Here is a 12,486-nt window from a genome sequence, read left to right as displayed (position 1 = left end):
ATGAAACCATGTGATGCTGATAACTGAAGATTAGCCTGAAATGCTAAGAGAGGTAGTTTTTTCTCAAATTGTGGTGGTGGGGGAAAGTGAGCCAAATGCTGCGGGGGAAAGTGAGCCACTATCTCACTTTCCCCCACCATGAGGCACAAGTTAAGTTTAGTCTTAAACATATTTTAATGTAATATTACATGTCATACGCATTGTAGAAAAGCCATCATGCCAAGGAAATACATCAGGAAGACGACCTGGGGCAACCACACGGAAAGAGCACCTTCTCATCTTTCCCTGTAACCTTCAGGGCTGGAATGTAGAGTAGGCCTAGTTGTAGAGTATGACAGGCTGATGTTATAATCCAGTTGGGTCTTCTCCTGTGTTCTGAGTCCCAGGCTGTTCTCGCTGGTTCTGATTTTCCTATGTATTAACCCCCAGACACAAGCTGGCTCTAAGGGTCCTGTTTTCTGACCCCCAGGCTGTGTTCTAATCTAACTGGTTCTATCTTTCATTTGAATCTTATTAAAACCTTTTGAATTATAATATGTTGTATTTGATTTTGTTCAGAGTTACTTTCAAGTGTTTAGAAAATTAGCTTTGCTTAATTGACCAAACCCCATCATTCTTTTACTAGTCCGACATTAGTTCTGGAATGTGTGGCTAGCTTTCAGGATTATAACTGTTACAATATGTGTTGTTATGGTAGTTTCAGAGTGGAAAGTGGTTTACCCCCAGCTGGTTCACTTTACCCCCTTGATTTTCCTGGTCTGGCTCAGTTTACCCCACAGCTGGGGTAAAGTGAGCCACATGACAACTTTTTTTTAAAACAATCATATTTTCACTGCCCTTTGTCTTGAAAAAATTCTGCAAATGCCCATTTCTAGGAAACATCCTGAATTAATGGGAAATGTGTAAATTTGAGTGATAAATCATTTTAGCTTGCTTAGAGGGGAGCAAATGTAAAAAGTGGCTCAGATTACCGCGTTCTCCCCTATGACATGAAATTTCCAAAGAAAGTGAAACCTGTCATTCGACAGACTCCTGCAAGATTCCATGTACTGTGGACCGTTGTAACAAACAGATGAATTGTGAGACGGTAAATAATGTGATGTGGGCTCAAAGTGACAGAACACACTTACAGTATGACATTTAAGAAATGCAGAAACTGTGTTATTTTATACACAATAACTGTCATTACCATTGTAGAGGTGTAAAATGGAGTCACGACCGCAGTCGCTGGGGAAATGGCACAGGGTGATTCAACACCCACTCCATTTTCAAAAAACACTCTAAATGGATCCGTCTCGACTACTCATGCAAAAACCCATTAAATAAGGCAACAATGGCAAACATTTTACAAAAAGCTAAAGAAACCCACATAAATATTTGTTTCATAAAATACAAATGAAAACTAACAGTGGTTTTAATATTGAAGTGCAATGCGCTGTTTTCCATGCAGGGATTTGTGCTTGGATAGACAGAGGAGACATAACTCGCTTTAACAGTATGTAATTGTGTCTATCTGAATAGATTATTAGGTTGCTCTGCAAGTAACAGGAGAAAATATGTAACAGCTTTTTAATGAGTCTTAATTATAGTGATAATTATCCTGCCTAATTAATGTTTGGTGCTAGTTGTTTCAGCAGCTGCACTAAAGATGCATGAAGTGTCTTGTTCGGTAGTAAAGCATAAAGGTTTGAAATATATGTTTTTATTATTATGCATACAGCTTTCTGTTCAAAAAAACTTTATACTAAAGGACACACAAAATATAAGCAGATGTAATGTTGTTTCGAAGAAGCTTTTGTTTTTTTATATTTAGTGTCAATTATTTCTGACTGATGTGATTGGTTTGTTCTACAGCAAAATATATTCGGTGGTGCAGGTTTCAATGAGTTTCTTCTCTGAGTAGTTTTGATGGTTTCGGTGCCAAGGCTCATGCTGTTGTGGGGCTGGTGTAGTGTACTCACCGATGCTCTGTCGCGAGACTGTCTGGCAACACTGAGAGGCTGACGACTGTCTGGTAGCGCCTCTGAGAGAGAGAGACGTAAACACAATTACAAGAATATTAGACAGGCAGAATGCATTTTTTAACCTTCACACGTGGAAGGGGAAGACGTAAGAACCTTTTGAACATCCTACAGGGATACCAAAAATACATGTATTATCAAACATGTATTTTGTAATGCTATATGACAAATCGAATGTTCCGTGGGAGCGGGTTGCTGCCCCCCATTGAGAGCTGTGCTCTGTAAAGATTGGCAAGATATCACAAAGAATGGGGGATTTTGTATTACGTAAGGCAACCTCGGAAAACAATCTAATTGGGGCAATGCAGCAGTATAGCGAGCTTTCATCATCTGTGACACAGAATTCAGTCTGTCAGGGGAAAATGAATTGTGAATTGTCTGTGAAACAGAGCAGCGTTGCTTACTCTTTACAGTATCAGGTCCAAAGAACAAAACCATAGATGGCTAGTGCCCGGAGTGTCTATGTAATTCTTGAAAAGACCAGAGAGGGTCAGTTTTATAGGTTTTCAAATCAAACAACTTCCTCATTATTATCACAAAACCTTTGAATATTGTGAACAAAGCTTCAGATCACCAACAGCTCACCATACACAGAAAAACAGGAAATCACATATACTGTGATAGTAAACGTAAGGAAGGATGGAAAGAGTAACTTAACACGAGCTGGAATTCTTGTTTTTGCTGACCTTGCTGTAGTGATGTAGAAGTGTGAAATAACAACACTTTCAACATCAACCAAACAATGCTTTTGTAGCGTGGTGTTAAGATTCTCTTGAAAGAATGAAGAGAGAACAAAAATAAAAAACTAATTAAGTCAAATGAAACATGGTATTGCAGTTGTTGTTTTTTTATTGTGATCAAAAACAAAAACACACATGACAAAAAGCAAACCAATGTAACAATAAATGAACAAAATGGATGCCAAAAACTAAACTGTATGTGGTGGTTATTGATTTTCTGGTGGCTCTCATAAAGCACCACATGTGTGACAGACCAAGGCAATGTGTCACCTGTGGGTCTCCTTCTAGGACAGGAGTGGTGCTGGATGGGGCGGGTCTGACGAGCAGCTGGCTTCACCGCGCTCCTCTTGGAAGGCGATTGAGACTGAGTTTCCATTTTCTTGGTAAGCTCAGTCTTTTTTATCACGGCTACATTATCAGAGGAAACAGGGCCATTGACAAAAAAGCAGAGACAAAGCAATAAGCTCAGGCACACACTGAACCATGTGGAATAATGGAATTTAGAACAGCAAAAAAAATCCCCACTTAGGCACATGATGATGTAGAGCCACTGCTTTAAAATAGCTTGACAAACAGGGCAAGAAAGACAAGTGCATAATAATATTCATTCTATGGCAAGCACTACAATTTTTGAGCAACAGCTAAGATAAATGGTTTGATAATAATATATAATTAGAGATATAAATAACAGCTGCTTTGACTATAAGTAATGGTTTAAGAAATAAAAAAGGAATACAGAATCGTGAAAACCTTTTTTCTTCCTGACTTCCTCTCTGGGGATATAAACAGGTTCTTTGTGGACAGGTTTGCGCTCTGGTGTGGAGATCCGGCCTTTAGCCCGCCCTCCTTTCGCCTTTGTTTTGACCGTCTTTTCCGGTTTCTCCATCTTCTTCTGTTGTGTCTGCTTGTTCTGGACCACAGCAGACTTTTCGATTGGGCTAGGAACCTTGGGCAAAGGCTCAATCTGCTCTGTTGCCGTACTCTTATCATCATCTGCAGTGTGGCAAAACAAGACATGAAAAATATTGAAGGTAAAATCTTGTGCTCATTTTCAGGTACACAATTGTAACTTGGGTTTCTACTGGAAACTGTTTTCATGGAGTAGTGTCTCTTTATATTTCTAACAGGGCTGACTGGGGTTTTTGAAAAAAGGTTTTCAGAAAGGTGGACGTGGAAAAAGAGAGGGTTGTTTTTTCTCATACTTTAGGAGTATTCTCTAGGCACACTGGGGACTTATATTAGCGTATATAAAAAACATAAACAAGTGCATTTTGCATAATAGGTGACAAAGTGATAGGTACAAGCCATCAAAGTAGATCTCACCTTGGGTGTCGACCCAGGAGCTGTCCAGGATGGAGTCGTCCATTGTAGTTTCGTCTCTATCGAAGCTTTCCGTCCGTGCTTCGGTTTCTACAGTTTGAGCCTCTTTCTCAGGAGAGGCGGGGGTTTCTGGAACCTCACCCACCTCCTCTAGACTGGCAGCCTCCATGTCTGCTTCTTGGGCCAACTCCACAGACTTCTCTTCATCTTCATCCTCCTCCTCTTCATTCCTGCCAGCCACAGAAAGGGCTTGGGGCTCAGGTGGGGCAGAGAAACGAACGCTGTGTCCCGGCTCCTCTGCTTCATCGATGGTCTGGACCACAGTGATAAAGTCGTCTTCAACTGTCACCACCGATTCGATGGCAGCATGGGCCTCAGGGATCTCCTGTACTGCTGATGACCCTGCCCCTGCTTTTTCTAACCGGTCTTCCTCACCTCCCTCTTGCCCCTTTCCAGGAACCACTGGTTTTTCGGCTTCTTTATCCACAGACTGAATAGCTGCCATTTCGCCTGGTTGTCTTGCAATCTCCTCAGGCTTCCCTACAACCTTTATTTCTATCTCAGTCACTTTCTCTCTCTCCTCCTTTTCTTCAAGTTCCCTATTTTTCTCTTCTTTCTCTTTCAAGTCTCTCTCTATTTTCTCCTCTCGCTCCAACTTTTCCCTCTCTTCTCTTTCTTTCTTCTCTCTGACTTCTTTCTCTTTCCTCTCTTGTTCCTCTTTTTCTTTCTCCTCTCTCTCCTTTTTTCTCTGTTCTATCTCTTTCCTTTCTTTTTCTTCCCTCAGCATTCTCTCCGCTTCTTCTTTCTCCTTTTCATCTCTCTCTCTCCTTTCCCTCTCTTCCCTCTCTTTCGTTTCCTTTTCTTGTTTTGCTGCCACTTCTCTGAGTTTTCTTTCCGCCTCTTCCTTCTCTTCTTTCATTTTCTTCTCGGCTGCTTCCTTCTCTTGCTCTTCCATCACTTTCATCCTTTCTGACTCCTGTTTTTGTTTGACCTCTTTGTTTATTCCTAACACTGGTGATGCTGCTCTTTTTGGGGAACCATACATGTCTCTTTGTTTTAGCTTGCAAGGCGAGAGCACTGGGGAGAGCAGCTTGTCGTCATCGATGATACTCTCCACGGATGAACTAGGTGAGGTTTTGACAGGCCTGGCGATCCGGTCCTTGGCCACGCCAGTCAGCTGGTACACATCTTCGGCATCCACTTCTTCATACGCCTCCTGGTGGACCAGCTTCACCTTCTCCCGAAGCTCCCGCAGTTCTCTTTCCTCCTCCATACTGAGAGGCCTGTCCTCCATCTCCAATTTGCGGATCTGCCTCTCGTAGTCGGCAATCTCGATTTCTGAAGCTGAGCCTTCACAGCTGGCTTGGCGTTCAGTCTCACTCTCTGACCTCCCACCTTCTTCTAGAGTCACAGTGACTGTTGGTGTCACAAAGGACTCACCCGGGTAAGCAGGTGGCGTCTCACTTACAGGTTTATTCAGCTGATTGTCATTAATCTCTTTGCCCTTTCCTTCAGCAGAATCCTTTCTCTCTACTTGTTTCTGGTCTTTCTCTGCAGTGATATCAGGAATCCCTAATGGCTGGCTTGTGTCCTCCTCAGATGTGTCCCTAACTGCTAATTTCCTAGCCTGCTCAGCCACTTTCTCCTGCAGGACAGAGGGGGTGAAGGCCTGTGCAGTGTCAGTAGTGCTGTACACATCTGCAGGTGATGGCATGGGCCCTGAGTATTCACTGAAGACACAATAGCCCATCTCTTCCAGCTGGCTATCACTCTTTTTGAACCCAGGACTATGTTCCCCCGAAATAAAGCTAGCCATTGGGTCATCAGTGAAGGGAAGAGCATCAGCTTGAAATGACTTTCTGCGGATATTTTCATTCTCATTGTTTTCTGATGCCAGTCTGGAACGGGTACCAGCGAGGTCCAACAGCTCAGGCAAGTCTTGCGATGTCACTGTGCCATTTTTAAAGGCACTATTGAGGGGCTGCGGTGACTCTGGGGACTCAGGTTCTGGGCTAGGGTTGGAAATGAGTTCAGTGATCCTTGGAGGAGAGGAGGTATCTGAAGTGATTGAAGCTGCAGTCTCCAGTATCAGGGGAGGGAAGGATGGAGGCTTATCCACAGAGGGCGTAGTAACTGGGAGGTATTCTGCTGACTCATCTAGACTTCCACTAGTGTATGACATAATATCTGTTGCAAGTGGGGAGAAGTTCCTAGGTCTACCTTGGCCACTTTGATCCAATGCTCCAATGTTGATGTTTAGTGAGTAACTCCTCTGCTCTAAGGCCAGTTTACCCGGGGAAAGCCTGCATTCATTACTCCTGTCAGGAACTGTGAACAGTCTATTGTCTTCCACTGTACTTTTTTTAGTTTCAGGTTTATCTTGGGCTTCAGCTAACATGCTGTAGCTGATCTCCTGAGGCTTGGAATCAATTGTACTCTTCTCATCACCGGCTCTGCTCAGTTCATAATAACCCTCACCCTTACATTGGGGAGCTTCATCAACATCCACGGCTGATGTTTCAAAATATGCTGACATGCCAGATTTGTCACTTGCCTCCCTCGTTGAATCTCCTCTCTTAAGTTTGTCTCCCATTGAAGATAAATCAGAGGGACCACCAATGCTGCTGATCTCTACCACCTCCACTGACGGCTGTTTCTCTGACAGTGTGATCGGCTCACCATATGTAGGCTGAAGTGTGAGCAATTTGGCAGATTCCTTGGGTTCAACATCTGGAGGTATAAAGGATGGCATATCCATGGTGGGGCTCTCTGGTACAACACGTTCACCAGCAAAGAACCCTTGGATCTGGGGCTCAAACAATTCTTCTGGCCGTTTCTCGGATCCAATGCTGTCTGGGCTCATGGAACCACTTTTCTCGCTGCCCTGCTTCTCTGAGTCCATCTTCAAAGCTGAAAGGACATCTGTAAGTTGGCAGTTTTCATCACCACAGACAAGTAACTCATTTGGCATGCTACAAGTAAAATACTGAAGCTAGGAACTGGGAAAAAGCCGTCATTACAGAAACAGGCAAAGCTGTCCTCAGAAACTTACAGCACAATGATACGGCCATCGCTGAAGATGTACGGCGAGATTATGGGGTCCACCAAGTCACGGATGGATGAGAATATGGCATGGTTTGTGACAGAACCGGCATGAGTCTGTGATGCTGATTTATCGGAACAAAGCAATAACAGATGGGATGGATATCCATGCGGCTTTTCAAAACATCAGATACAGATACAAAAAGTAGAGCATTTCTGTCATTCTTTGTAAGGAAATTTAAGTATTTTTAGAATTTTGACCATTTAACATATATAAATGTTCACATAGTTTAATTTATATCAAATTAATTTTAGTTCGTAATAGAGACTTTCACAATAAAAATGAATGACAGAGAAATGCCATACACTCAGTATGTAACAGTCAGTAACAATGACAAAATAAAATATACAAAAATAATGGTACTTATATTTGAAATAATGCATTTGATGAAATAACTATAAAAAGACACAGCCAACACAAAATCCCCTGCAAATTCTGTACACAGAATTATTATAGAAAAAAAGGGATCCACTGAATATGACTGAGTAGGTATGGTTACAAAAAAGGGCATAGCACTGCCATAACAGCACCAAGCCATGTGTAGACACAATGAGACACCTGTAAGCTTAAAGCCGGTAAAAAAAAGCACTTTCACGTTCAGCAACACTTCACTTCATCATACCAAAACCAAATAGCCGGCCTTGAAATCCACAGCACAAAAAAAGAAAATGCAAACGCAGAGATAGCACACAATACAACCAGGTTAGGTTCTAAAAAAAAGTGACTCTTTTCACCAACAAGCCTGTGTTGCCTTGCAGCCACAGCAGCAGCAGCAGCAGAGATAATTACTTGCCATTCCACCTGAATTATATTATATTGCCTATGGATCACTATGGACACATCTGGCATTCTTATACAGCGGACAAAAAACATAACATGCAGGCAGGGAGAGCAGAGGGCAGGACACACCTGTCTCAAGACTCTCCTCACCCTCTGCTTGCTCCTCCTCTCTGTCCATGGAGCTTTCTGCAGCAGAACTAGCTGCTTCAGCTGGCTCCAGGTCTAGATCCTGGGCTTCGTCTATTGCCTCTGCCTGCTCTAAAGGCTCAGCTTGGGGGCTGTCCAGCTCGGGCTCTTCCCCGCTCCATTGCTGCTCATCAAGAGCTGCATCGGAATCTGCTGCTTCTGCACTCTCCTCCTCCTCCTCCATATCCAACTCTTCCAACTCTTCCTCGTATTCAGCTGTAAGAGCCTCCATGGTCTCTTCTTCTCAAAAACAGGGTGAGAGGGGGACACATTAAGACTACAGGCAACACAGACTTGGGTCATGTGAGAACACAACTTAGGGTGGGACACTTTCAGCTCAGGGAAAATATGACCTAAAGTGTACAGTATGTCTGTTTACACATATAGGTACATTACACATACAGTACAGAGTGTTGTGCTTTTGTTTTTGGGATATTTATCTTTTATATCTACACTAATATTTATTATCAGTATTTTCTGTATACCAAAGACCATTTATACTTATTTATTTCTCTTGCACACACCGTGCCTGAATCCAGACTGACCAAATGACCTTGAAGAGTAAGGTGGTTCAAGGAAAAGCGTAAAATATATGCAGTGGGAACACTTTATGGCCTAACTTGTGCTCCTAAAGAAACTATGTAGAAACACATCTATTCGTATCTCTTCTGAAATCCCTGGTTCTTCAGAGAAAGGCCACTCTGAAGAGCTGCAGTTCAGTTGCCTACATTAAAAAGCAGAATGACTCAAAATTCTTGACATTGCACTGAATGGACATACTATTTAAATCTCTTCTTTGTAATGTGTGTATTGAATGAATACATACATTTAAAAAAACATAGATGGATAGTTCAGCCATTTAGAGATCGATCAATACATTTTTGGGGAATTAACTCACTTACATCAGTGTTATGAGGTGTTTTAGTCAAGACAAGGATAAGAGGAGTTGAGTTTTTCCCAAGGTATTATTTAAGGCAGAGGTATAAATTAAGTTATTGTCCACTGTTGAAGCCATATTCATTTTGATGGTTAACGTAGAAGTATATATTGTGTATTTGACTAGCCTAAGTGCAAAGACAATGAGGTCTTAGGTGGACTTTATGTTTTTTGGTTAATCATCTTTATAAGATACTAGCCTTATCATGTTTTGCTAAAGATAATAAAGGTGGAAGGTTGTTTGAAGGTGTAAGTGTTATTGAGCTGAAAGTCTTCCTTTTTGCCACAGTAGAGAGTAGTTTAGGATGAGTGTAGGGTGTTTGACATGGTACTCTTGAGAGATGATTGATATAAAGAAATTTGCGCATGGAGGTGATCAATCATGCACCGTATCCCTGAGATCTTCAGGAAAGCCATTTGAACCGAAAAGTAGATCTTGGTGGTCGTGTGGTCTTACTGATAGAGAACTATGGTGTATTATGTCCTTGAGAGTCACAATTGTCTAACAATTGTCTACTTAAGAGACACACTGCTATGTGTTGGACTAAAGGGCAGGGCAACGTAAGGTAGCAATGGCTTTGGGTGAAAGAAATAAAAAAAAGAAGTATGACTGTTTAACAAATGTGAATTTTGCTCAGATTTTGAGCGAACAAACATCACAAGGACACACAAACACACCACAAAGAGGGAAGAAAAGACGAACGGACGGAGGAAGAGACGGAAGGGATGGAGGGAGGAGGTCAAATCACAGAAGGAGGAGAGGGAATAGGTTGTATAAAGAGAAAGGAGAGAAACAGAGTGAGAGAAAGAGAAATGGAGGGGGGGAAATGGCAAACAGGAACCATGCGTGGTTCACCTTCAATCTGTCTAAAGGCCACGGCCTGCCCTGTGGGGCAACGGCCCGAGTGCGTCCACTCTGGGCTGAACAATGGGTGATCATAGTACTCCTCGTCGGAGTGGTAGGGGTCGTCCTCAGGCACGGAAACTGAGATGGAGGGGGCGAGGAACTTGCACCTCTCCCGAGAATTTTGGAAGCGGCGGAGGGGCCCCGCCTCCTCCTCATCCCCTACATCTACAAACAAGACAGACACAAGGAGAAGAACTGCAGGGAAATCTGGACACACGGACTGGAAGAGAGAGCGAGGAGGAAAAAGAGGATAAAGGAAGAGGAAAACAATGGAAGAACACAGCAAAGAATGTCCTTCTTAAAGATGAGTCAAGATAATATTCAGTCTATATATCTAGTTTTGCTTTGAAAATATTGATAGAATACTAATTAAACAGGGGTTTTGCAATTTTAGTAAAAAATAACTAACAATTGGAAGAAGACACTTTTAGAATTTTGTTTCACTAATTTGAATCAAGATTTCTTTCTATTCAAAACGTCATGTTCCACTTAACTACACTATGTACACTTGCTTCTTTGCATTCAGTTTTTACTGTTGTGGTTTAGTTAGAATTCATAGATATGGGGAATGGGAAGTCAAACTCAAATACAATCATTACTTAAACTGGTGTCGGTTGTGGGCTTAGAATTTTTAAGAATTACAATTATCTTTGCTCGATAAAATTCTCAAGTGACTTTTTAAGATGGACATTTTTGGGCAGTGGAAAAGAAGATAACAGTTGAGGAGGGAAATAATAAAATAACTAAAAAGGAAAAAAACAAAACAGACAGAGTCACAAGAGAGGGGAAATATGCCAGAAGAGGACAAAGCTTGATTGAGAGCAACACAACACACAAGACATTGACATGAAGACAGTGACAAGCAACTCAAAGGGGACAAAGCCCTGGGGGCCAGCTATATTCTGAGACGGACACAGGTATTGCATCATTGGAGAAAGATATCAAGACAAACTGCTTCACGTACAAATGATTCAATCTAAATAAAAGACATACAACACACAAAGAGTAATGTTGTTACACTTACAACAACAGTTATGAGACTAATACAACAGTAGTTAGACTAGTGAAACAATCAGTTGCCATTGCATCTACATAAACAAACCTCTATACCTATGAATCTGAACAAAGACACAATTTAGTCAATCTGCTAGAACAATGGGAAAACCTTGTGTAGCTTAAAAAGCATACCTCTATTATTTTAAAACATGATCTCCAAATGTCATGACATGGCTAAGCCAATACAACAAAGCAACAAATACCTTAACCTCTTTATCAATTTGCCTGGTCGACACAGTCACCTTCTGACTGCTATGACTCAATACACAAGTTACACAGAGATAACAACATTGACAATATGAATCTGGTGTTGTCTGTAATGTATGAGCCTTGCACTTATAATCTTGAAAAGTCAGAGGGCTAGCTCTCACTTACAGTACCTATATGCTCTTAGGGCCTATATGCTGCAGGGCCTTATACAATGATTTTACCCCCTACTATTCCTACTAGGTTTCAGTGTTAGCCAGAAAGCTCTTTGGCTTAAGCTTGAGTCTGTCTTCAAGTAATGTTCATAGCAAAAACTCTGAACTGCAGCCACAGCAAAACACATACAGAAAAAGACTGACGGTGGACAATGACAAGAAAACACAACACCAGGTTGGGACATGAAAAACACAAGACGTGAAATACAAACAAACGAGAAGTTGGAGGGTTACCTAAATTGCCTGTCATATTAGTGTGTGGGAAGACTTTGATGTGTGAAGGTTAGAAAGGGGAAATTAGAGGATGATGAGAGGAGGATAAAAAAGAGTGTGCCTGTCATGCATGTGAGCACTTCTTTCTTTGAGAGATAAAATGGCGGTGACGATGAAGATTCAAACTGTGTTTGTTCCAAGGTGCACGATGTGAAGGAGGAAGCAGGGTTTTTTTTTAGAAGAAATGGATGACTGAAAAATGGAGAACATGTTCCTGATTTCAGCAACTCTGTTATGTACATGTTTCCAATGTGTGGTTTGTGCCCTGTAGGTGGGGGATTTCTTGAGACGCGGGGGATTACAAAGCACCCACCCACCCCCCACAAAAAAAGCCAAGCCCACGTCACATCAGTACCCCAATGTGGTGGAGATCACAAAACTCCAGAAGAATCAGCCATGGAAAAGAAGGAAACCACACTCTGAACACACTTCATATTCTTGGCCTACCTTGTTCCAGAGGACCAAAGTGCTCGGCAGCAGGTGAGAGGGGAGGAGAGGGAGGCAAATTTGTGGTGTCTTCAACTACAAACGAAGATAGAGGAAGAGAAAGAAGCAGAATGGTCATAATAAATCACAAATTGTGAAAGACTTAGCTGCGGACATTCATTCGGATAGAATTGTGAGCACTACTGGCGAGGGCTAGACCAGCTGAAAAAAAACAGCACTTCCATCAAAACAATGGAAACTCGTCAAAGAAGAAATTGGGGACAACTCAGCCTCTGCAAAGCTGTCACACTGGCCA

The 12,486-nt window shown here is 42.0% G+C and overlaps 1 protein-coding gene across 1 annotated transcript in view; it reads right to left on the bottom strand.

Annotated features, from left to right (window-relative positions):
• Positions 1-12,486, bottom strand: part of map2 (microtubule-associated protein 2) — a gene marked incomplete at both ends in the record, with an annotated part of 36,819 nt that overhangs the window by 16,652 nt on the left and 7,681 nt on the right. The window contains 7 exons of the mRNA XM_080038433.1: positions 1,962-2,023; positions 3,032-3,169; positions 3,512-3,754; positions 4,085-6,991; positions 8,094-8,390; positions 9,943-10,158; positions 12,192-12,266. Coding sequence (XP_079894559.1) covers positions 1,962-2,023; positions 3,032-3,169; positions 3,512-3,754; positions 4,085-6,991; positions 8,094-8,390; positions 9,943-10,158; positions 12,192-12,266 — 3,938 coding nt within the window. The remainder of the gene's footprint in view (positions 1-1,961; positions 2,024-3,031; positions 3,170-3,511; positions 3,755-4,084; positions 6,992-8,093; positions 8,391-9,942; positions 10,159-12,191; positions 12,267-12,486) is intronic.

Source organism: Ammodytes marinus, assembly GCF_949987685.1.
Source record: "Ammodytes marinus genome assembly, chromosome: 12".
Lineage (NCBI taxonomy): Eukaryota > Metazoa > Chordata > Actinopteri > Uranoscopiformes > Ammodytidae > Ammodytes > Ammodytes marinus.
This window is presented reverse-complemented; position numbering and strand designations above follow the sequence as displayed.